Genomic DNA, 26677 nt, shown 5'->3' with positions numbered 1-26677 from the left:
GTAATTCTTGAAAATACTTTCATGGTAAAAAATGTTGGAGTAGTTACTTACCAAAATCACTTTGACTCAGTGAGTAGAATTGGCACTAGAATTGTGGAAGGGTTTGGTTCAATCAAAGTTTAGTTTGATCTTAAGTTGTAGTGGTCGATCTAAATATTAAAAAGAGTAGGAAAAAATAGAAATAATAATTTTAAGATTGGATTGTATACGATGAGACCATTTACCTTTGATACAAGGTGGTGCATCCGATGTGAAGTTTTAGAGTTTGGATGTATAACAAAGTTTGAAAAAACTTCTTTTGAAGGTTAAGTTTGATCAATGGAATAATTGCAGTCACTCAATTTTACATCCAGTGGTCAATATTAATGTCTCATCTTGTACCAAAGGTAAATGGTCTCATTCTATATTTTCTTTTTAAAATATAAAATCTATTATCGAAGGAGTTGCTAAATTTTGTTAGTCAATCCAATTAATCAAAATCAACTGATCGGACTTGGCTCAACCGCTTAGATATTGTATTTTAGCCAATTTTTAACCAAATCTAGTTTTTGCTTTGAATTTGATTGGTTAAGGAATTGGTTGGTGATTCATTAGTTGGACCAAACATGCATACTAGTTTTGCTACAGTTGTTCTAACCGTCTAACGAAGGGATCAACCTTAAAAATAAAATCCATCCAAAAAAGTTATTTTGATCCCAAAAAAACTCTCAAATTGACTATGTATGAATATGAAAAGAAAAGCAAAAGACATTCAAGTTCTATAAATGTTGTATCTCCTAAATCTGGAATGTCGATTATTAAGCGTTCATTGGTATGCTCAATCTGCTTTATTTTTTGAGCATTTAAATTTTATACTTAGGCTGGAAATAGGCTTCTGGGCCAAGGTTTTCCGCACAACCATAGAAATTAGCATTTATCATCCCCTATATTTCCCATCCGCCCAGTATATTTTTGAAAAAAAAAAAAAACGTCTGTGAAGTATATGCAGTAGGATTTGGATTCAAACAAATTGCTAGCATCTTTTCAACCATCCAAAGCCGACAATAGAGGGTTGTGGCATGCGGTTCGTGTGCTCAAGGTCGGTCAATCGATTTGGAAAATCCTCACAATAGTAACAAAACTAGATTTGATTGAAAATTATTGGAGATGAGCATTTTGATTGGTTTGTGACTGATCACACTCGTTGCTTTTGACTTCCAAGAGTGGTTGGAAAAAGTTTGATCCTTTTTTCAACAATATAGATCATGATTTTAAATTATTATTCTTATCAACTGATAATCCGACCGACTTTAGCTTGTCCAAACCTTTCATTGGTGGCCACAAGGCTAAAAGGCCGGGTTTAAAAAAATGGTGATACAAATCGGAATAGCCCGATCTAGATTAGGAAGTGGTGGAGTCGAACATGTCCTTATTACATATCGGGAACTAGACGATTATGATAGGAAAACGGCCAATTTGGCCCCTCCATTTTTGCTCTATTATCTTTTTTGATTTTTTAGTTTTTCCATTTTGAAATGATTTTTTGCCTGGTTCTCTTAGTTGGACCATTGATCCAAATCACTAATCCATTGGTCCACAACAATTTTTTGGATTAACAATCTAGGTCATTGAACCATGGTTTTAAACATTGCTAAACAATGTTTGAAATTCAAATGATACAAGTATTTCAATTTGGAAATGTATATGACGATACCATTTAGCTTTAATACAAGAAGGTCACAAGTGTTATCAACTGTTGGATGTGAAATCAAATAGGTGGTGATGTGTCACTACTTGAGCACAAAATCCAAAACAAAATTTCTTGAAAGCTAGATACAATTTTAGAAAAATTATCACAAATATACTTTAATTTTCGCCTATTTAGAAAACAAACCCCAACTTTCATAAACCTTGGCCAAACATTTTTTCTTCAATTTTGATTGTTTTGTGACCAAAATAACCTTCACGGTAAGATGATTACTATAATAATTTGAATTGATATTGCGGTACTTTTAATACCATAAAGCCTAAGCCATAGTATACAGCACTTAAAGTAGCATAATTTACAATTAAACTACGCTACTTTAAATACCATAATTTAAAATTAAATTACGCTTCTTTAAATACTGTAAAACCTAAGCCATATTATGTGGTATTTTAACTACAATATAAAATGCCTAGTTTCACTGTATTTAGGTGGTATCTATCATGTCTAGAGATAGATATCCATATTGATATGTTTATCCATAACAGAAGGTTTATTCATATGTAACTATTAATCTTTAACTCTTATTGGGGATAAATTCATCAGATAAATACCAAATCTTATCATAATATATGAATACCAATATGTAACTATTTATCTTTAACTCTTATTGGGGATAAATACATCAGATAAATACCAAATCTTAACAATATGAACACCAATAACGTTATCAATATATATCTCTACATATAGATATCCATATTGATATGTATCTAATGTATATCCATATGGTAGTTAAAATACTCTATAATATGGTTTGGGCTTTACGATATTTAAAGTATCATAATTTATTAAATTACGGTAATTTAAATACCGTATAATATGGTTTAGGGTTTACGGTGTTTAAATTACCGTAATATCAATTCAAGTTATTATATGGAGTTTAGTTGTATTACTGTGAAAGTTATTTTGATCACAAAACCACTAAAATTGAAAAAAAGAAAAAGGTGGGGACGAATTTCATGAGAGTTAGGGTTTTTTTTTTTAAATTGACTTACATTCTAATACGTTAGTTTTGACATCCAATGACTAAGAAAATTTGGGACCTTCTTGTATCTAATTAGTATAAACGAGCGCACTAATATTTCCAACGTAGTCTTGAAGTATAGTCAATCATACGTGCTCCATGTTCGACGAGTACGAATATGCCTGCGAGTTCCGTTGAAGAAATACGAAGAAGCAAGCTTGACTCTATTCCTGCAACTAAAGCTGCTCTCTTTCAATTCATTTTGTCCTAACCCTAACCCTAACCCGAACCCTAATCCTAATCCTAATCCCACTGGCCTTATTTGATTTGAAGGAGAATTTGTAACATTTGCGGTGAACGAGATTTCATCTTTCCAAATCCCCTTCACGTTTATGATGCATGGCGATTCCTGACTCTAATTTTAATTGCGGCCGTTTTTCTTTCTTTGATTGTGATTAATGGCTCGAAATGTTTGCGATTTCCGGATCCTTCTCCTGGTAGCTGCTGCTGCCTTCATTTTTATCCAGGTAGTCTTTTTCGGTTTTTTTTTTTTTAAATATGTTTTCTTATTCGATGCTTATTCTGAGTAATTCGATTCCTGAGTGGTGTAGATATTGTGATGCTTTGTACGATTTTAGAATCAGCAAATGGACGTGCTCTTTTTTGTAATTGTCTGTTGATATCATTTTGTTTTTCAATTTTTTGAAGTCAATTTATTTGATTGATCTAGTAGTTGAGTAAGCTAATTAAATTTGTGACTGGTGATTCTCAAATCTCATAATTAGAAGTTTATTCATGATCGTGAAGAGTGAAATCAGTTACTATGGACCAATAAAGAAACGGTTCAATTTATGAGCCCAATTAAATACTCGATCAACCTTTTAATTAGTTATATTGATGGCTCAGCTAAAAAGAGTTTGGCTTGCTATGTTCATTTCTTTAAAGAACGTTATTTTTTCTAATGTGTTCAAGTCACTGCGTGCATGCATATGTGCATGTGTGGATGAACCCTGCATAGATGAGTTCATTTAATGGCTATATCTGGCTCAGGAGAACTTTAACTTCCATGGTTTACACTTAAAAATGAGGTTAGGGTTCAAAAAATAGTACATTATTCAGCATTTTATCTGAATTCAAAACTACCAGGCTCTTCCCTTCATGTATGTCTATCAACATTGCTTGCACAGATAAACATGTTATCTCAAAATTACCAACCCTTTCCTTAGCCAAGTCAGCTTGCCCGATCACCACGTAACCAACTCTGCAGCTCACCATGTCAAACCTAAGACACAGGTCTACAAAACTTGGTTGTCATGTATTTACCCAAGCTCATTCAACCTTCAAAACAAGGCATTTGAGGATTTTGATTAATTAAGAAACGGAGAGTTCAAATGTACCCTTGTCCAAAGCCAACCATGACAATAACTACCCCAAAAAACACTATTTTTTGAGAATGAAATAAGAGACGATTACCCTGGGGAATTCAAAAAATACAATGACAACTAGTTGAATGATTAGGTGCTCTAAATTGTGGTTTAGAAACTTGAACTCGGTGGCGAATTTGTGTACTTCTAAAACCAAGTTCAAGTTGAACAGTGAACTTGGAGCTCAAGTTTCCCATGTTCTATAAAAAGCTTAGGAAAAAAGTAACATGTCTTGGTGGGATTTGATAATGGTTTCCCAACAAAGCAAACACCATACCACTTCACCAAATGACATCCATGTAACCAAGCAACACAACAGTAGTATATATTGCTAATAATTTGGGCAAATCCAATTTTGTTTAATTATAAAACAAGGTAAGTATGGCACTTTGAGTTGACTCGATGAGTTTTTCTAAGTCAAGTCGAGTTTTGAATCACTGCTCTGAACTATTGTGTTAGTATGACTTGTTTGTCAATTAATTTTTTTGATCTTCATAAGAGACTTGATTTATGCAATTTCTAAATGTTATATTACTTACGAGTGCAAATAGAATATGATGCTCACAACTTGTGTAATATTTAGTAGTGAAGGAGAAGTGTAATTCTTATTCGAAAAAAACAGTTTACCAACGCTTTCGAACGCCACACAATCAAGACACTTATAGCAAAAAAAAAAAAGAAAAGGGTTGTGCAGATTTTCTTTGTGCAGATTTGATAACCATATTTTACTTTGAGCAACCTTTGTGTTGATCTCCTTAACAATATCTTTGGTTTTCCTTTATAAAGAAAAGAGTTTTTTATGTTTCCTTGCATTCAGTTGTCCTAACATCATATTTTTGTCTTATATTTTTATTGTTGCAATTGTCAGCTGCGCCTTTTCCATACACAGTCCAAATATGCAGAGCAACTTGCTAGTGCAGTATGTACCTACCATCACTTACTGACAATAGATGGAATTTGAACTATGAATATAGCTAAAGAGTTCATCTTGCTGCTTACTTTATTCACATTTACGTGTTGTATTTCATGTCAGTAGTTGGATGTTTTTGATGTTCTTGAGGAATCTATCTTGGGCTTGATTGGTTAGCTGTTGTGACATTACGTCCCAAAGTTCGATTATCTGCTGAACTACCTAAAAAACAAAAATTAAAATGATAGTCGGATCTTCTTTTTGTCAAGCTGTTATCACTTGGTGTGTACTGGTTGGATCTTGATTGAATCTTTTCAGGAACATATCATACTTACTAGTTACATGTAATGCTCACAACTTAACAGTGGGGTACGGATATATGGGATCTATTGATATAATCATAATTATTTGACAAGAATATGATATTATTATGTTTGCCTCCATCATAGAAAGAATGATACTGGTAATTGTAGCTTTGCTGGAAATGAAGGTAATTTTGGAAAGCAAGAGTTTTCAAGAAGCAAATAGCCCAAGTCATAATTTGTTAGTGTGTTAATAGTGCTTCTTTTGCTTCTGGTTCTTTAGTAGTAGAAAGGGTGAGGATGGTATTCATATTAAGATAGGAGTTTAATTGATGATTTGACTTAGATATGTATTGTGTTCTTGGAATAATTTGATGCAACTTGCTTGAGAGATCAGTTTATGCTTAGACTCAATTGCCATAATCTTGTGCATTGGTTGGAGGTAGGAGTAGATATTCTACTCAGTGCTGCATGTGAATCTTGTGCATGGATTTTATGATGGTGTGGTACTTAAAGCTTGATTTTAGTTTGCCATTCACCTTCCTGCAAAACACCTTGTTTATCAGTTTTGTGCAATTCGTGCATTTCTTCCGCGCTAGTCTCTAAAATATCTCCCTTCAGGAAACTTTGATTTTTATTGCTTGTCTTTATGCAAATATTCAATTGTTTTGTGTGTTTCTTAAACATTATGCTATAACTGGAGCCTAAGAACTGCATTACAAGCCCACTGCTTTTAACACATCTCATTGCTTATTATCATGCTGGAATAAAATATTCTTTGGCTCGTTTCTCATAAATATCTGCAATAGGTGGAATCCGAGAGCCATTGTACAAGTCAAATGAGGTTATTGATTGATCAAATAAGTATACAACAGGGGAAAATTGTGGCTCTGGACGGTGAGTTCTTGACTTTTTTTAATGAATAGGTATTGCTTATGTTTTTGTTATACAGATTATGGCATCCTTTCTTGCACTTGAGAAGAGCTATGTTATATACATGATATCGACCCTACTGGTAGAATCGTTATATACGCAGTTGCATTTGTATTTTTATCCTCATTTTATTTCGTTTTCAAGTTTATTCAAAAGATCAGCTGAATATATCTAAAAGCATGCATAGAATTTAGGTAGTTGTTGGGGCTAACTTAAGCTCAATTATTTGTTCATGCCTTTATGACATGAGAAACATAATGATGCATTATTTCCTTGAAGATCAGTTTGTTGACTCTATCTTAGAACCTAGAGAGACGGATTTGAGAAGTCATGGTTAATTGTTCTGGTCGACTAATATGTTGGACGTGCTTATTATTAGGTGTTCATTTTCATAAGAGTAAAAATTGAGAATATCTACTTAATTCTCATTGGATTGTCCTTTTAAATATGGAATGCTGCAAGAATCTCACATGTTTCATCCTTTCTCGCTTTCATTATGTAATGAAGTGCTAATTGTATCATTGTCTAAGTTCTTTCTTGATCTGCATACTTAATATGCTCTAATTATCATCAATACTTTCCAATGTAAGATTTTATGAATCTTTTTTTTTTTGACAGGTTGAGGATATCGAACTCATATATGTCTTTTTACTTCTGTTTTGGAGCCATGCTCTTCTAGTGTGCCACTTCAATCTTTAAAATTCTAGTGTCTCAGAGTAATTTTTGGATGGTTAATGACTGAGACTAACTTGGAACTTCATGATAGATATGCTATCCATTTTCTCTCTTAGATGTCAAATAACTCGTTGAAGGCAATATGCATTTGTAGTTTTGTGTTTGTGTTGCTTAGCATGGGCTTTATTTTGTTGGTAATATATATTTACTTTTATCAGTAAAGTGTGCTTTAGTTTTAAATTTATATATAAGGGGTATTTTAGTCATTTTCATGTGATCGGTTATTTTTTTGGTAGGATAGTTGTGAGATTCGAACTTTGGATGTAGTGTTTCAATCATCAATGCTCTGATCAATCAAACTTGTGCCTGAATCCCTCGGAATATAGATTAAGTGCCAATGGGTCCTATCCAGAAAAGTATATTGCAATGTTGTTGTTTAATGGATAATAAAAGTAATCGAGTCCATCACTATTTCTATGAATTCCTAGCCATCCTTCCACATAGAATTATGGTGTTACTTCCATTGTAAGATATCTTAATGCATCAATCTTGTGGCTCCTCAATTTAGATTACCTTTAAGATTTTTCACTCAATAGGTGCGGCCCTTTATTGAGCAAGTGCCATGAAAGGATGGATCCCTGTAGGTCTTTTCATATCAATTGTAAAAGGTGTCAAGAGTGGCACTCCTTCATTGTGAGAAAACATTTCGTAAAAGGGGTTCTTTGAACCTCATCAAAATTTTAACCATTATAAAAATATAAGTCAAAATGTGTCCTTTCAAATGCAATGGTAGTTGTCTCTGCGAAACACTCGTTGTTAAGCATTTCAGTTTGTTATGTCTCCTTTGACTCTATGATTAGTTTGTTATGTGTCCTTAAGTCTGTCCAAGAATCATCTGTTTGACATGCATGACACTTTTTGTCCTTTCTATTGTTTGTTTATATTTTCCAAGAACTTGCAATTTGTCTATATAGCCATCACATGCAGCAGTCCATCCTGTAGATTAACATGTAAATAATTCTCGTAGTTATGTTCTTGTATTTGGTTTGATGTGAGAGTGGACCGCAATATATAGATAGAACAAGTAATAGAACTGCATGTAATGCATTGTTTAGTGGTCTGGTGGAAATATAAAAAATTAAAGGAAAGTATACAACAAACCAAAAAAAAGGAGTAAGTATGCCATATACTAATGGTGAGTTGTATGTGGGACACCACCGGGACATCCACCATCCTTCCCCAGATGAATTTCTATCAATGGGGAACTATAACTAATATCCTCTTGTCATTGGGAACAGATAGTGGATATCCCCGTGCTGTCTCATAAATGATACACTGCTGTTTTGTGCAGTACCTTGGGATCCTTTATTTTCTTTTTTTTTTTCTATGTTACTCATTTCCTGCAGGAAGTCTTCCAATATGATTTCTCTTAATAACTATCTTGTTTGAATTATTGTTGATCAACTATAACAATGCTGTTATTCCAATATATATATATATATATATATATATATATATATATATATATATATAGTGATGAGCCTATGAGACCCTCCTACACCCATGTGTGTAGGACCCCAAAGGATCACTATTAAATTTGGCACAGATCTCGAAAAAAGTCAAGTTCTACACCCATGTGATAACTTTTCTAGAGATCTGTACCAAATTTAATGGTGATCCTTTGGGATCCTACACACATGGGTGTGGGAGGGTCTCATAGGATCATTACTCATATATTATATATATATGGAAGATACTATAAAGCTCCTACAGGCGAAAATAAATAGTGATTTCGCCTATTCTCATCACTGTCCAAAGTTCATAGCACGGTCACGATTGTCCGGTAGTGTTTCATTTTTTATTTTTTATTTACAAATCGAAATGATCTAAAATTTGGAGTGTGTATTCATAAAAAATAGGCGAATCTATGAAAAATATAAAAAAAAATATTTTACAAAAAATAAATTGACCAAAATACCCCCCAAAAGTTTAAAGGTATTTTGGTCAATTTATTTTTTGCGATTTATTTTTTTATATTTTTATTAGGTGCTCCTCACTAAGATGTACACACACTTCAAATTTCAGATCATACCGATTTTTAGAAAAAAAAATGAAAAATGAAACACTATTGGACAATCGTGACCGTGCGATAAACTTTGGACGATGATGAGGGTAGGCGAAATCAATGTTCATTTTCGCCTATAGGCGTTGGGAAGAATTTTTTTTTTTTATATATATATATATATATATGGGCAGTGATTTCATGCACCCATTGTATAGTAATATGATGCAACAACCTTAAAAACCATCTTATGCCCATTTGTTTGATCCAAAATTTGAAATATATGCTCCTTTCATTCTAATGAACAATCATAAAAAAAAGAAAAATTTGAAAACACAACCTAGAAAGTATTTTTTTAGCCCAATTACCATAGGCCGTTCATTTTGGTGAGATGCTTTGATCTAGGCCTTTGAAGGATTTTTTCATTTCTAATTTTTTTGGATGGCTTTACTATCATTAGATGAACAATGTTAAAAAAGAAAAAAATGATTTTGAGTTTATAAAGGCTAAGACCTTGAAATTCACAAAATGAATTGTCTAGATTCATTTTTGGAAGAGACTCATTTTGACCATATCTAGGGTTCAAATTGAACTTTTTTTTTTTGGGGGGGATTTATTATTGAGATGAAGAGAGTGTGTGTGCAAAATTTGGGGTCATACAAATACCACAAACATGGTTTTCTAGAAGTGTCGTTGCATTATACTATAATACAACCGTTGCATTGGATCATTGTTCTATATATATATATATATATATATATATATATATATATATTGTAACAATGCTGATTCAGTTCACATTTGGTGCTCCTATCAATGTGTTTATTTGGATTGCTGAGGTTGACATTGAATTGTGATGTCTTTTTTGGCCTTCACTAAGCATACGCTAGATTTAATTCTTCAAGTGTTCATTGAATTTTGATGATACAAAATTCACTGATATTTGAGATAGAATAATTTGTTCGTAATATGTTAGAGTTATGACTATTTGATAAATTTTGTTAACCACGTGTCCTGGATTTGTCACCTGCTTTCATACTAATCGAATATTGTCTGCCAATTGCAGAAGAAAAGAAGCTGCGAGATGATGAATGTCAGCATTTGAAGGCTCTTGTAGACGATCTTGAAAGTTTGTTACATAATCTCTTGGAATGACATTTTGTTTTCAACTTATTCTCTTTCGTAAAGCAGTCCTTTCCCCTTCTGTACACATCCTTCTGGTGGAGAATTATGTGGCTGTCTGACCAAGGATCGGACTTCTCTTTTCCTTCATAGATCTCTGAATTACCTTTTGTTTTGGGATGACTCCTCATCATCTCAGTTTTTGCTGTACCCTATATTTTAGGAATGACTCATCATCTCAATTTTTGCTGTAATAAGTAATTATTTGCACTATATTTTAAGAAAACAATAGCATCTTTTTTTATAAAAGGGCAGTCCTTTCCCATACCAACAATGATCCCATTTATTGAGCATGGGAAGAGTTTTCTCTACTAGACATAGACATTGGCATGAAGCAATCACACCTTCGTATTGGGGAAAATAAATGGGGCCTAGCTTGTTTATAGGCCTTTTGTAGAGGTGGCCTGCTTCATTTGCTGGGTGTTCCAGCAAATGCATAAATCTTTTGTAACCCACCAACCCACCAACGTCTCCAGGTTTTCTGACAGCAGATTTGTACATCGTATAGATGGGAAGCAACAAAACACTTTGGAAGGTGTTCGTCCCTTCATTTACAAGAACCTTCTGCTTAGGCTACTACAGCACGTAACACTTGCTCATGAGCCCTGTTCCCTGGTTTCTTCCAACCCGTATCCTTTCTAATACTAAATTGTGGAAGCTTCTTCATTTCCATAGATTTGCATGTAATGAAGCCAGGAAATAAGCGAAACCTGTTTGGATATTTCTTTTTGGGTTTACCTGCTCCATGACCACACTAGGTCAACAGTCCCCATTTTGGGATGCATTTTCTTACTTCATGGTTTTTGTTAACGTATATATTGTCTACTATATGTGCAGTAATACTATTTATTTACTTATTTTATTTTCTTTTTATCGCAGAGAAAGGTGTGAAAAGCTTGGTCGGCAAGAATGAGGTAAAAATGGACTACAGCCTGTTTGTCACCGGGGCCTTTGCATATTTGTGCATTTTAATTATGGCATAGTACATCGCCGATGGATATCCAGTATTGTCCCATTTGAGCCTGCTCAGATAGTGTAAATTCTAGTTCTTATATGTTTTGTCTGCTGAAATCAGCATGTCCCAGTGGCAGCTGTGGTGGTTATGGCCTGCAATCGTCCAGACTACCTAGAAAGGACAATTCAATCTATTCTAAAGTAAGTTCTTATCAGACTATTGGTTTGTCTTACACTAGAGAAGCTGCGGCTCCATTATATGTGAGGGATTTTTTTGGTTTCTGTAATTCTTTCAATAAATGATTTATAAGGACTGAAGGAACCATTCTATGTCATAAGATTGGTACTTTCGAATTGCTACCATTTGGTTGATGATATCAGGACCTAATCCTATGACATTTTCAGGTACCATAAATCTGTTGCCTCAAAATTTCCACTCTTTGTTTCTCAGGTACTTGCGTATTGAATTTCAGTTAATTCATTTATTATGTTTTTCTGCTGATTGACAACATCCCTTTAAAAAGGAACGGAGTAAATACATTAATGGAAAGAATCCACCACCGTAAGCCTCAACATCCTACCCTATCCTCAGTTTCCTTTGAACTGTAACCTAACAGTACTAAGTTACCCTTCCTTCGTACATTAGGCAAAAGATACTCGGTCTAACTTTTTGATTGCCATTGCGCATCCATAATCTAATGGATAGGGCATTCCTTGCAAAATCTAATAACCTTGAGCATGCTATGCTCAATAGTGTGTGGCTATGGGGCAGCACCCATAGAAACCTGATTCAGAGCAAAAGGTCTGAATATGTTATATACAAAGTCTTCAAGACCCCACCCTTCATAACATTCGATGTGTCCACTTCCTCTCTGGAGTGCCATAATAAATATAGCCTTTCGTTAAATTAAGTGGGCTACCCATTCTTCTATTAAGCTAATTGGAATCCCAAGACTATTTATCAGCCCAAGCTGCTGAATTTTTCGACTTTGACACCCTTCTTGATCAAGTAGTGAAGGCCACAAATAGTAATGGTAAAAAAGAAAGCATTTCCATCATGATTGGCACCCTGAAAATGCCATTAATTCTCGCCTTCCATAATTCCACATTATCTATGGAAATCGTGCGAGCTTGGGAGGTGCCCTTGCTTTGGTTTTTGTATCATAGCAGACTGCCATCTTCAAACCCATAAGGGACCTCACCAACACCTAGGGCACCTGGAATTGGACAATGCACTGTGGCAATACATGGTCTATGATCTGCCATCTCTCCTCCCTTTTTATACACAAGGAAAAATTTAGGGAATGGATTGCTCGTGTTTGGATATTTTTTTCAATCGGGAACTTATTAAGAAAGGTGAAACTAGAAGAACTAAACAGCAAAGGAGGAGCTCTCCTTTTCAAGACAACCATTCCATCCCTCCTATCAGTGGACCCCAAATAGACTTTATGGGGAACAGGCTAGCATGCTTAAATTGTTGCACCACTTTATCCTCTTTACCCCTTAGACACACAAAATTGATTGCGAAAACAAAGAAAATATCAGTATACATTTCTTGCATTTTCTTGTCACTTGAATTCATTTTAATGTTATCATTCCATCACTCTTTTCTTTTCATGACTATCAACACTAAATATTATTTCTACTATCTATTATAGCCAACCAAGCTTGAAAACAGCTTCCTAAACAGTTAACCTATGATAGTCTCCTTTTATCAAATTGGGAAAAAACCAATGCCGAGCTCCCATGATATTAGAGTCTCCTTTGACAACCTAGATTTTTTGATATGCTTAAAATCTCATGTATCCAAGACGGGGGATTCCACAACTTCCTAATTTTAAGAAATGACATCAGAACACCCCCCCATCCTGGCCAAAGAGAGAGAGAGAGAGAGAGAGAGAGAGAGAGAGAGAGAGAGAGAGAGAAAGAGAAAGAGAGAGAGAGAACAGAGCTTTCCGCTAAAAAAATCACTTTTGTGTGTGTGTGAGAGAGAGAGAGAGAGAGAGAGAGAGAGAGGGAGGGAGGTAGGGAGAGGCAGGGAGGTAGGGAGAGGGAGGGATTGGGGTTGTTTCATGTGGGGGTTAGGGACACGGAGACATGGGATATGGGAAAAAGGGGGAGTTTTATAGATGTGCATGAGAGGACTTTGAATGAAGGAGAGACAGAGATAAAAGGGAAGAATCTTAGCAAGAGGATAGAAAAAATCAATTTTCTAGGAATGATGTAAAGAGAGGATGGAGGTATAAAATATTTTAGCAGAAGAAAGAAAGAGATACGTGAGTCGATTTTTAGGCAGAGGAGAAAAAAGTTTTTGTTAGGATAGATGGAAGAGAAAAAAATCATGAGGGTAAAATACTTTTAAATAGTAAGAAACCAACAATTGCATGGAAGAATGAAAAATGTGTGGTTTGAGTTGTCTCGGGTGATGGGAAACACACATTTTAAGAAAATTAGAAGGCTATAAAGATGTATGATTAGTGAACTGGTCAAAAGAACCTTAGTTATGGTAATTGATCTCTTAGATATATAACATATTCCCATCCAAGCATCATTTACATTTCTGCCAGTCCCAAGTCCCATTAGTAAGTTTTAGATTTTTCATTTAGCAGTGGGGAGTGAGTCAAAGGAAGAATTGATGCGTGTCCTCCCATAACCGTATCCATGGTCTTCACTGACTTCTAACTCATTTTACATCTGTTACTCTTAGTATCTCTCAGATATGACTTATGTCTAGATGCTGAGTGAAAGATATACAAGAATCTCAATTTCTCAATGAAGACCTGTTTGGATGAGTTTTGTCAAACACTGAAACACAATAACATTGTTTGCAAATTTTAGAATATCCATATTTTAGTCTGAGACACTCTTTCATGTACTCCATCATGGTTGTGCAGTCAGTTGTGTACTTGAGTTAAATGGTGAACAGGAACGAAGATTACCTTGTGTGGGTCCTATACAAAGATGCTTTGCCAAAGATAATTTTATTGTCTGTTAACTGTATTAGTATTTGGGAATCCTGATATACCTAAAACTGCAAAGAATCTCCAGTTTTCCCTCCTAGATTGTCCTACTAAGAAGCTTGCTTAAGGACTTAGCAATAATAAAGGAAAAAGAGCAACGAGGAGCCTTTCTCGTCCAGTATTACTATGTATATGCTCTTAATCAGTGTACAAAAACATGTCTCGGTCAGGGAACCTGCCCCCTGGTTGAGGAGAGTTGCTCGGCCGAGTCCTCAGGGCTCAGCCAAGTCATGCACAGGGCTGAAAAGCCCAAAATGAATTGAAAAAAAATAAGAAAAAATTCCCAAAAAAAAAAAATAATTATTAGAAGCAAAATAAAACAAAAACCAATCTTTAGGAGTCCAATTAAACTTAAAAAAGTATTGGTAAATGGATTTAGAAAAAACAAATTTATAGTTGGGAGAGTATTTCAGAAAATCCAAAAAAAGGGGAAAATATAAAAACAAGGATTTATGGCACAAAACACTCACCAATCTTTTCCAAATACATCGAAGTCATGTAAAAAACACTTGTATTCATACCTTATTTTTTACAAATTTTTTTTCAATTTTTTAGATTTTTTTTGATAAGGTTAAAATACCCGAGTTGTCACACAACTCGGGTTATTAGGCTAGGCCGGGTCCTTGTGAACTCAGAGGAGTCCCGGTACACTGCTGTTAACGAAAATCAAGTGTTTCATTCCGCTTTTCAAGCCACAACTTTCTTGAATTTCAATTCTATCAACGCCTCTTGTGGGAGGAGCTGTTAACTGGATGCTATTCTTTATCAGCCTATCTTGTTCTCTTGGCTACTTAGGTTCTTCTATTATCCTTCTGAGTTCTGTAGTCATCTAATAAAGTTGTATGTTTCACCCAGGATCCTGAAGTACTTCTCATGAAACCTCCTACTCTGACTTTTTTCACATTGGAAGCTTCTTAAGAGTGCTGAAGAGTACCATTTTGCACCCTAGAAAAATCATATGGTTTCAACTCTTGAAAACCACATGTTGATTAGTATACTTTGGGATATAAACTTTATTTGAAATTTGAATTTTATTTTTCTATGTCCTACAGATCATTCTGTTTGATATCTTGTATCTTGTTGCAGGATGGAACTCATGAAACTGTGAAAAGTAAAGCTCTAAGCTATGATCAGGTCACATATATGCAGGTAAATTGGTGGATTGAGTTATTCTTTTGCTGTAGTAAAAGTCCCTCTATTGTTTCTGGATGTTCTTTCATATTATATCTGACAAACTTAGCATTAAATATGGAATATATGTCCTCTATTTGTTTGATCTGACTGATTTGTGGCATTCTGTTTCACTTTCAGTACCTCTAAATCAGATTTTACCCAGTTTGTTGCATGTTTGGAGTTAAAGTAGTAATTTTCATGAAACAGTTCAGTCTGGTGGACCTTTCTGATCTGATATATTAGTAATATCTTTTTTCTGCTTTACAATGGCCTGTAACTTCTCAGAAAAGGAAATTGTAACTCTTTGAGAAACTCAGTTGAATCTTATAGCTTTTTAGGAAAAGGCTTTATGATAATTCTGCAAGTGAGAAATGTAAGAGGCTGGAAAATTGTAATGAGGCTTGAAAAAAGTGCAGTATTTTATAAATTAGCTCTATCAAAAATTTCTATTTCGAGGTCATTCCATGTGGCCAAGATGAGACACCTATCAACAGCTTCCAAAAGTAAGCAGGAATTGTACATATTGATATCAGTTAAAATGTCCAGTCATATGGAGAGGCTTTACCTCCACAGTTTCTTGGCTTTGATTCCAGATTCTTATCTATCAAAAACATTCAATAAGACGTTCTCGTATGGACCAACAATATGCTTATATCCTAAATCACATTTCTTGTGAATGGGCTTCATATTGCTTGCTTGTTATTATATGTGGCGGTGGAAAATCATTAGATGCTCTTTAGTTTCTGATGCTTATACTATTTTGAGGTTGCCATGCAGTAAACTTGTATGGATCTACAGAAAGTCACATATCAAAGTCATCATCATCATCATCATCCAAGCTTTATCCGAACTATTGGGGGTCGGCTACATAATGTTTGATTAGGATTCATGATAGGGATGTGACAAAAGTTTTCTTCTAGATTCCAACCAAACACAAGCCTACTCCTTTCTCATGCGGGCTTGGGACTAGCAATGGTTAAAGTCACATATCAACGGAAAAAAAAAAAAAAAGAAAAAAGGAAAAAGGATTTGCTAAAACTGTTCCTTATGGAATGTGACCTTCTCCGATCATTTACTGGCATAGTGCAATTAGAGAGGATTTTTTTTGTAATAAAAGCCCAAAAAAAAATACTTAGATTTTGTGTAGAGGTCAAGGGACAACCTTTTGCCAGCAGCTTTTATGTTGGAGCAGGTATTGAAAATTCTGTTCCTCTAGCTACATTTCACAAAGAAAACACCTCAGAAGGTCTTCTCTATTGTACTATTTTCAATGATTTATTACACCTATATATTGAAAAAAGAGAAGAGAGGGGGATGCTGGGGGCTGACGCAGTTGGCAAATGAAGCATGGGAACTATTTATATACTTTTCTGATCTGGAATTAGAAGCTGTATCAAATGTTACTGCTTTATAGAATGCACTCAAAACCATTTGCATTATATTATCCTTTGTAAGTTTCAATATCTTATGGTCACTGGAGATGATGACACAGGTTATCATGACCTTTGTATGAACCTAACTGAGCACTGTGGAGTGGTTGGAAGAGTGATCTGCCCCCTGACGATAAAAAGAGTTGTATTGAACTTGTTGTGCTTAATCATCTCGGATGACAAGATTACAGGATTGTTGTCTACAAACTTACAAATGAGCAACTGATTTTTCAATTTTGTTCCAAATAAGTCAAGTCATTTGTGACAACTGAGGAAAAAAAGGTGGATTTCCATTACTAAAGTGTGATTGGGTCTTCCAATATTTTAATGCTCGAGAATGTCCGTGTTATATTTACATTCTTATTACAATGAATTATCAATATCACTGGATTGCTTGCTCATTTGAATAATTATTGAGAATCTCTGTTGTGAATAATATTTTACTATTGCCTCAAGCCATTGATTTGATGGGCTGCAGCATATTGAGTCCTCACCAATAAGAACTGAGAGGCCTGGAGAGTTGATTGCCTACTACAAAATTGCAAGTAAATATTCAGCTTTTTTCCATTTCTTGCATATCACTTTTTTGTTATCTTTTGTTTTGTTTTCTTTTTTGGTGTTTCTGCTGACTAAGTTGTCTCCAGATCACTACAAGTGGGCTCTGCATAGACTATTTGATGAGTATAATTTCAGTCGAGTAATTATATTAGAAGGTGCTTACTTGAGTCTTGCTGTACATTTTTCTTCTTGTATCTTTTCATTTTCGCTGCATGATGTGGGGCAAGTATTTGATAATAATGATCTCATTCCTGAAGACAGATGATATGGAGATTGCCCCAGATTTCTTTGATTACTTTGGGGCGGCATCGCTTCTTCTTGAGAAAGATAAGTATGTTTTCAATTAGGCATTTAAACACTATGGTTTCATTCAAAATCAGGAGTCCATAATGAAACCTGTTCTAATTTTGTTTCTATTTGTTGGATTCGTTGTTTCCTTATAAAAGCACTATCATGGCTGTTTCATCTTGGAATGACAATGGACAAAAGCAGTTTGTTCAAGATCCTGGTGAGAATTAAGATGCTATAAAGATTCAACTTCTATACGTCATTTTTTTATTTGAATACTACACTGAAGGAACTTTTTTTTTTTTTTGCGCTCTTCTTTGAAATCTAGAATGAAGCCTAAGGTTTGCAAACAATGCTTTCTCAGGTGCAACCCTGCCTGATTTATGTTTTATTATATCTGCAGAAGTTCTTTATCGTTCTGATTTCTTCCCTGGGCTTGGATGGATGCTAACGAAATCTGTGTGGGATGAGTTGTCTCCAAAATGGCCTAAAGCATATCCTTGGTTTTTAAGTTCTCTTTAATTTATGGGGAAAGTCTCTATATGTTGGCACACTTAGACAAAAGATATGTGTCTGGGGGCTAGCAGGCATTTGATCTAACGGACAGGTGGAAGCGCCTTGTGACAAAGTCACAAAAAGGTGGGTGAAAACTGGCTACTGGCTCTCAGCCAATAGCCAACGTTTTGAAACCCACCTCTGGTTTTTGTCCACACCTCTCTCTCTCGTGCTCCCTCTCTCTCTCTCTCTCTCTCTCTCTCTCTCTCTCGCGTGCTCCTTCGTTGATCAATTTGTGATGGGTACTGTCTGACCAAATATAATCAAAGTGATGGATAGAGAAATTGGAGACAAGATAAGAATAGTTTAAACTAGACAAAGGGAAAAGAAACCAGTGAGGGGAGAGGAGGGGGGAGAAAGAGACGAAGAAATTAAAAAAAAAATAGAGAAGAAAAAGTGAAAGGCAGAGAAGCAAGAGAGAAGAGAGAGAGTTTGTGTATGTTTGAGTACTGACTGAATCTTACGAATTTGAGAGCATGTGGTTCCAGTATAAAAGGTCAGAACATCAATTCTTTGAAAAATTCACCTCACTGTAAGCACAATAGTTAAAAGCAAGACTAGAAGCTTGAAGGAGTTGCTGAAGAATAGAGAGAAACCTTGGGAAAAGGAAGCCATGGCTATGCAGGCAACGAGTCATCCATGGCTGTGCCACCTGTTTGGGTAGTAATGAAGCCCAAGAAACTTTGACAGGGTTTCTCGATAAACATCGTGGAGCAAATAGAACCAGCATTGTTTCTGAAGGTGGTTTTGCTGTTTGTCTTGTAAATTGATCAATGAGTGAGCATGAGAGAGAGAGAGAGAGAGAGAGAGAGAGAGAGAGAGAGAGAGATTGGCCAAAATCCAGAGCTGAACACAAATCTTATGAGATGGGCTGCTGGCTGCGAGCTGGTCACCTTTTTGTGACATCTTCGCAAGGGCTCTCCTAGCCGTCCGGTAGATCAGATGGCATCCAGACACGTATCTTTTATCTATGGGTGCTGATATGTAGGAAGTTTTCCCTTTAGTTATTAGCACTAATCGGTTTGGCAAACACAGAGATGCTTGTTTGCTTTTCGATTTTCAGTGATTTGTCCTTAATAAGCATACACTTATTGGGATGACTGGATGAGGTTAAAAGATGTGCGGAAGGATCGTCAATTCATTCGTCCAGAAATTTGCAGGACATACAACTTTGGTGAACATGTATGTACATTTGTTTATTATATTCAAGAATCTTCTGAATCTCAAACAATGATACATTGTTTTAGTGTTCATGATCTAATTTTTTCCCAAAGCAATTCATACACATAAAAAGTTGCTGGCATCATTTCTGTTGTCTTTATATTTCAATGTGGATATTGTAATCGGTTGCTCTCCCAATGCCTTTCTTTATTGCACCTAGTACTAGGATGTTCGCTCCCTTTTATTGCACCTGCACTTGCCCCGTGAGAGGAAAGTACATCATTCAAATGTATGGAAAATTGTGAAACAAATTTGAACCTGCTTATCTTTCAGTGAACTCTGGAATTGACCTCAATGAATATAAGCTTTTGGGAATGTTATACATGATTTGAACGCGAGACACCCCCTCTCTTAACTCTTAGCTCTCTGAAAGTATCTTATCAATCCATAATATTCTTACCGTGATATGCTACTGGGACAGTTTAGAGAGAGAGTGTATAACATTAGTTATTTTTTATTCTTCAAAATCCATGACAAGTTTGAGAAATGTGTTTGTTTGAGATCTTACAAGCTACTTATCTTGGTCTTTCAATCACAGGGGTCGAGTCTTGGGCAATTCTTTAGACAGTATCTGGAGTCCATCAAGTTGAATGATGTCCTCGTAAGTAGTAGCTGGTTCAATATGATATGCTTTCATGCATCTCTCTTTGCTAATTTTTGACATGTTGTGACTGCTTGCTTGCTTTGATTCTTCTCAAGGTTGATTGGAAGTCTAAGGATCTGAGCTACCTGCAAGAGGTAATATTGTCTCATTTAATATCTGTGACTCCAAGCAAATAATATCTAGTCTATTTTCTGTTCTCATTAAAGACACTTTCCCAACATGCAGGAGAAGTTTTTGAAGTACTTTGCCAGCCTTATTTCGAATGCCAAACCTGTCCATGGAGCTGATGCTGTCTTTAAGGCATATAATATAGATGGAGATGTTCGGATGCACTACCAAGACCAGATGGATTTTGAGAGAATTGCACGCCAATTTGGGATTTTTGAAGAATGGAAGGTAAGTCAGCTTCTTTCTGTAAGCTTTTTGGTTCTTTGGCCTTGTTTTAGTTAAATCTATTTTTCATATTTTTTTTTCCTGCTTCTTTGAGTTCATAAACTGAAAAAGAGTTTCAAATTTCTACAAAATCTCTCTCTCACACACACACACACACAAAAGAAAAAAAAAAACACATGCACGTACATTTTTTTTGGTCGGACAGCTTGGTTTGCACAAGGGAGGTTAAACCAAGACCTCTTCCTGACAAACCAGCTGTCTCACCAATAGTGTTGATCAACGACACACTTCCTTTTAGTTGCAAGGGAGAGGTTGTTGAATGTGTGAGAAGGGGCCTAGCTTTTCTCACAAAAATTAATCTTGGATTCCAATCAGGATGGCATTCCAAGGACTTCATATAAAGGTGTGGTTGTGTTTCGGTGGCAAACGTCAAGGCGGATCTTCCTCGTTGGGCCCGATTCTCTCAAGCAGCTAGGCATCCTCTAAGTAGGGTATTAGCAAACCGTCTCGCCTCATTTTCCTACTACATACTGCTTAAGAACACTAATGTACCTCAATATTTTTGCAGATGAGCTGCTAAACAGAAACATCATCTTGCAGATGAGTGCCGGAATCACATGCCCGAATTTACAAAGCTCCAAAATATTGATCTTGCAGTTATTGTGCCCTCCTTGTAGGATTGATCACCTCTCGGAATTAGAAGCATAAGTTTATTTTGTAGATGAGCTGCTAATCAGAAACACATCTTTGTAGATGAGTGCGGGAACCATTTACCGGAGTTTTTAGTCACAATTTATTGATCTTGCAGTAACGTTGTTGTGCCCTTGTAAAATTGATTTTAATTAGGAGTGTAAAATCTTTTTACAAAAGTTGACAAGGATACAAGAGATACTCCTAAAAGGAAAAAATGTATATAAGGTCTCAGCCTTATATTGTAGGGGGTAAGGTGCACAAACAAACCCACTAGCGAAGGTGGTTATTATGTGGAAAACCCTCAAATCGATCATCTCGACCTCGAGATTCATAGACATGAAAAAAAAAACAGATTTCTAGTTCCAAAAAATAGTTCTTCTAACACATTATCTCGACCATCCATTTTCAAGATTTTGGAGCGTTTATAGATTTGCTTGATCGTCACTATGTCTAGAACTTTAAATTTCGTAATTGAGGGCAGGTTTTCATATCATTGCAAGGCTTTGTGGTATCGAAATTGCACTTTCAGCATAGTTTTGAGGGGCACCTTTGTTCAATAGTATAAGGTAGACACTTTATGCAAAACTCACCCCTCCTAAAATTAGTTTTACCTAAAGGAGTGAAATTTATTCAAATGAAATGAAGAAAATGCTACAGGGGGAATGCAAAGTCTTTTTAAATTTTTTGGAGTTCACCAAGAAAGAGACTATGAAAAATAAGCATTACAATGCCCTTCTAACCCTAAAAGGAAGCTATGCTCTACAAGGCTTTTAAATAAGAAAGGAGAAGCATCGACACTCTGGCTCACCAACTCATGAATTTAAATTCGGGATGAATGATTAGGAAGGATTAATATATATTATAGAGCAAAGACGGAGCCGAGTGCTTAATGCCTAATGGCACTTTGTTAAACTTTAAATTAAGGAAAATGGTTTTATAGGGCTGCAGCCTTATCAAAAAAAGTAAAGCTTCACCTCATAACTCATCAAAATTGAAAATTTTTATCTCGGTTTGAATATTATTGTTGTGAAAAACAAGGATTTCAAGCTCTAAAAATAGTGTATACAGCAAAAAATTATCTAGGCCATTCATTTCGCCCTAAAAACAAGGGTTCATGGAGCTTCAAGATTTACACCATCTTTTGAGTTTCAAATTTTATTGTTGGTGTTGGAAATTAATTTTGGAGCCATCATAGAGATTTCCGTTGCCAAGTGATTTTCGGACGAGGATTTGAGGTGAGGCTTTATTTTGTTTTCATAAAGCCTAGGCCTTAGAGAAACTTATCTTTAAATTCATATCCAATCTCGCATAAATAGAAAGGTTTGTGATTGTTCAAAAGCTAAAGGGATAAAAAATGAGATTAAGGAAATGGCTGTTCAAAAGTTAAACTGTAATATAAAATTTACGGTCAAAAGGACAGACACATGGGAGACTATGAATTACAAATGCGGTTGTGTTAATGTTAAAAAAAAAAGATCATGAATTATAATTGCCATGAAAGATGTAATATACTAAAAGGGTAGGTTTAGATGGTTATGGGGATGCATGTGTTGCAGCTAGTCTACCCTTTCAAAATCCATCATGGAGATGATCTTGGATTCAAACTTTTACATGCCTTTTATCTCGACCACTGTGATCATGAATCTGTAAAGCAAATTAAGTTTTAAGCCTTAAATTTGGTTTGTTTGTACTTAAAGACTATATTTCAATTCTGCATAGATCATCACATATGTGTTGTTTTTGAAGCTCGAAATTCGTACATTTGAGGAGAAAATTGGGTTGTGGTGATTAGGAATGTGCTTGGAGTCCTAAAACCTTTGAAATGCCGATGCATGAGTTTGCGTAATGAAAATTTTTTCATATTAAATGGCCATGCATGAGTTAACATAGTTGGAAATGTTAACTTAGTCCTTTCTAGGCCATGAATGTTATAAAAGTATACTAATGTTGAAACACCATGATTATTATGTTAATATAAGGATACTCCAGCACTAAAACTAGGAAGAAGTGCATGTGTGAGGGTTATTATTAAAGTAAATAACCCTGCAAATTCTAATAATTTCAATTGGAAGATTTATCAAAATACATCTCACTTTTTAATTATTTAACATTTTACCCCTTTTCTACTTTTCAAATCAAAAGTATATGTACTTTGATGGGCATTTCAAAATTAAATCGAAATATGTGGTTAAATTGTTAAATAGTGTTAATATTTGTGGTGTATTTGATAAATTTCCCATACCCCATCATCCTCGGCAAATGTATTTTTCTTGGCGAGACAATTTTGATTATTTTAAGGGTAAGAATAAAATTCACTCCGGAGATAAGGGCCCATTTTGGAAAAATTGATGATATTAAATTAACATAACGGGACAATTGAATATTTATATTAGGAGTAATTAATGGGTTATGTTAGGGTACTCCAGCATGTATATTCAACATTTTCAGATACTCATTACCTTTTGTAATACAAAATTTTTTGAATAAAAATATTTTTGGTCATTAAGAGAAGTAGAATAAATATTTTTATAAGAAACTAAAGACATTTTATTAGTTGTTAAAAATGATTAATGTTGCATGTGAATGATGTCACATTATGTGAATGATTCTCTACTATAATAACGCAATATAAAATTACAAGCAACTAACACCTGAAAAAATCAACCACGTTTTACAGAAAAAAATACAAACCGAAAAAAAAAAAAATCGCAAGCGCGAAAAAAACAAAACGTCTGGCACACCAAAATAACTTTCTTTCTCATTAACAAAAACCAATCTCTTGTTTACAATGTAATCGTTACAAGGATTTCGTACTTCACCAGAGGACCATCCTTCTTTATTAAACAAACGTAAGGTTTATCTCACGTAAAATAAGAACCATGCAAAACGTTAGGCCTCAAGGTTTATCCGATTGTAAAAGGGAAAAAGTTTATGTAAGAATGCAACCTTTTAATGCCGAACTACGGATGCCCCTCAAAAATTCATCGGAAAAGGTAGTTTTAATGTTAAAAAACTATTTGATTGATCATCTTGACATCGGAGATATATGATTATGAAAAATAAAAAAATTTTAAGTCTCAAAGATAGTGTATTTTACAACATATTATCTACACCGTCCATTTTCAAGATTTTCATATGTTTATAGATCAACTTGATTTTAACCATTTTTTAAAAGGTAGTTTTAATGTTGAAAAACCGTTTGATTGATCATCTCGATATCGATATATATGACTATGAAAAATAAAAATATTTTAAATCTCAAAAATACTGCATTTTACAACATATTATCTACACCGTCCATTTTCAAAATTTTCATATGTTTATAGATCTACTTGATTTTAACCAATTTTAAAATTTTAAATTTTATAATTGGATATAAAAATATATTTTGAGATAATCCTTAAAACATTTTATATCAAAATCATATACCATGATAAAATTTGAAGGTGCACCTTACCTCTACACCTACGGATGTATACATCCGTATGGCATCTGCACCCTTGTAAAAGACAACTCCTTTTGAATCGTCAAGGCTTATCATGCAAACCAACATTTTTAAAGACTAACCATTTCCAAAAGCCACGTGCCCTTATCTTTACTTATCAAGGTTCAAATCAGCATCTTGAGTCACCATCTTTCCATTGATGAAAAAAATAGATATTCAAAATAATAAACCCTTAGTTTCTTCATCATGCATCTCCAAAGTCCAAATCAACATCTTGAGGGTTCAAATCAATATGTTTGAGTTCAAATCAAGATCTTGAGTCTCCATCTCTCAATTGATAAGAAACTTAGATATTCATCTCTCCATTGATGAGAAAATTAGATATCATTGTTGTCTCAAGGATAATTTCTACTTCTCTCATTTGATCTTGCTCTTCATCAAATATAAGACATTCATCAAAGATAGTAAAGGTAACTAGATAAATCTCTCGACCATGAGGACCATGAGGCTCCGACAACGCATGGAATGGGTTCTCGAAAATACCATGAGGCTCCGACAGCGCATGGAATAGGTTCTTGAAAATACCATGAGGCTCCCGACACAGAACATAAGCATGGAACGGGTTCTCGAAAATAGTAGAGCATCAGACTCACCATTGTCATTATAGTGTATCGGGGCTAGATTTTGCCTAAGCACAGGATCAGCTCCTCTACTGGCTTTCTCAAAATTTTGATATCTTCAACTCAGATATATCAGAGGTCTCATTCTTGTCAGATGGGTTGAGTCCCGATATCTGACGGTAGAACATTTCTACGTGTCATGATGCCTATCGACGAATACCACGATCCACAGGAATCTATGCTCTGATACCACCTGACTAACACCCAACAACATCAACTGTGTTTTAGATAAAGAAATAAAAATCGATAAGAAAATCTCAAGGAAAAGAACCAAACATGTGGATTCAAGTATTCCAGCATGAGCCCATAAACACAAAGAAGAAAAACTACGTTTTAGAGAAAAAAATAAAAACCGAAATAAAAAATCACAAGCGAAACGATCAAACATGTGGATTCAAATATTCTGGCAAGAGCCCAAAAGCAGCAAGAGAGAAAAAAAAAACCACAAAAAGGGTTTTCTTTACAAAACAAAAAAAAACTGCATTTTAGAGAAAGAAATAAAAACCAAAAAGAAAATTGCAAGTGGAATGAACAAACGTATAGATCCGAGTATTCCGACATGATTCTACAAGCACAAGAGAAGAAAAAAATAGGAAAATTATCGCACATATACTTTAATTTAAGCTTAATTGAAAAAAAAAACTCAAACTTTTGTTTATCTCGTCTGCACCTTTTTTCCTCATTTTCGATTTTTTTTTTACCAAAATAACCTTCATGGTAGTCGTATTACCGTAATAGTTAGTGCATGTTATACAGTACCGTAATACTTAGGGAATAGTTAGTGCATGTTATACGGTACTTTAAGTACCGTAATACTTAGGGAATTTTATACGGTACTTTTAGTACCGTAATATTGAGGTCAGTTTATACACTATCCCTTATAGGACATTTTAAATACCATAAACACTAACCCATGTTACCGTAATACTGAGGGCATTTTATACACTAACCCTTATACGGCATTTTAAGTACCGTAAACACTAACCCATGTTATACGGCACCTGTAAACTGTTTTCTCATTTTGTTTATCTCTTTTACCTCTAATTCTTTTTAGGAAAAAAAGTTTATATAGAGTCAAGGCTCTAAACAATCAAATTTGAGCCTACTTCAAAACTTTCACTAGAAGAGGTTGTTTTGATGCCCAAATATCTTCAAATTGATCATCTCGGCATCAAGATGCATGGATATGCGAAACAAATGGATTTCAAGTTTTGAAAATAATGTATTTTGTAATGCATTTTTTGACCGTGAATTTTCAAGTTTTCATAGATATGTCGATCTACACTATTTTTGAAGCTTTAAACTTTATAAATAAATATAAAAATATATTTTAAGTGTATCACAAAGATTTCCAATATTGAAATCACATTTCTAGACACTATTTGAAGGTAGGCTCTAATTTGATCATTTAGAGCCTAGGCTCTATACAAACTGCACCCTTCTTTTTATGTTTATATATTATTT

The 26677-nt window shown here is 34.7% G+C and overlaps 1 protein-coding gene across 8 annotated transcripts; it reads left to right on the top strand.

Moving 5' to 3' along the window:
• The first annotated feature begins 2872 nt into the window (after positions 1–2872).
• Positions 2873–21264, top strand: CGL1 (alpha-1,3-mannosyl-glycoprotein beta-1,2-N-acetylglucosaminyltransferase). 8 transcript variants are annotated; one of them, XR_016041129.1, is made up of 19 exons: positions 2873–3238; positions 5004–5054; positions 6157–6244; positions 10084–10146; positions 11079–11113; positions 11275–11354; positions 11559–11604; positions 15260–15322; positions 17255–17321; positions 17421–17489; positions 17592–17665; positions 17781–17842; positions 18026–18116; positions 19266–19359; positions 19937–19999; positions 20098–20136; positions 20228–20398; positions 20771–20881; positions 20964–21264. XR_016041129.1 is itself a non-coding variant. In XM_006855651.4 (19 exons), the coding sequence occupies exons 1-18, from the start codon at positions 3170–3172 to the stop codon at positions 20879–20881; spliced, it is 1332 nt and encodes a 443-aa protein (XP_006855713.2). In that variant the 5' UTR covers positions 2873–3169; the 3' UTR covers positions 20964–21264. The 8 variants fall into 8 exon arrangements, 5 of the variants coding, with proteins under 5 accessions (XP_006855713.2, XP_020530021.1, XP_020530022.1 ...); XR_016041130.1 differs by having other exon boundaries at positions 20771–20886; XM_006855651.4 differs by having other exon boundaries at positions 17596–17665.
• The last annotated feature ends 5413 nt before the right edge of the window (positions 21265–26677 follow it).

Source organism: Amborella trichopoda, chromosome 9 (assembly GCF_054954075.1).
Source record: "Amborella trichopoda isolate Santa Cruz 75 chromosome 9, AtrichopodaSantaCruz75HAP2 v2.0, whole genome shotgun sequence".
NCBI lineage: Eukaryota > Viridiplantae > Streptophyta > Magnoliopsida > Amborellales > Amborellaceae > Amborella > Amborella trichopoda.
Note: the sequence above shows the minus strand (reverse complement) of the source record. Positions and strands in the feature narration are given on the sequence as shown.

Excerpts from the sequence above, each read along its gene's own strand:
- CGL1 (XM_006855651.4), top strand. The coding sequence starts at position 3,170 with ATGGCTCGAAATGTTTGCGATTTCCGGATCCTTCTCCTGGTAGCTGCT. Across the intron at positions 18,117-19,265 it reads TCTCCAAAATGGCCTAAAGC|TTATTGGGATGACTGGATGA; the intron begins ATATCCTTGGTT and ends ATAAGCATACAC. Across the intron at positions 20,000-20,097 it reads TCAAGTTGAATGATGTCCTC|GTTGATTGGAAGTCTAAGGA; the intron begins GTAAGTAGTAGC and ends ATTCTTCTCAAG.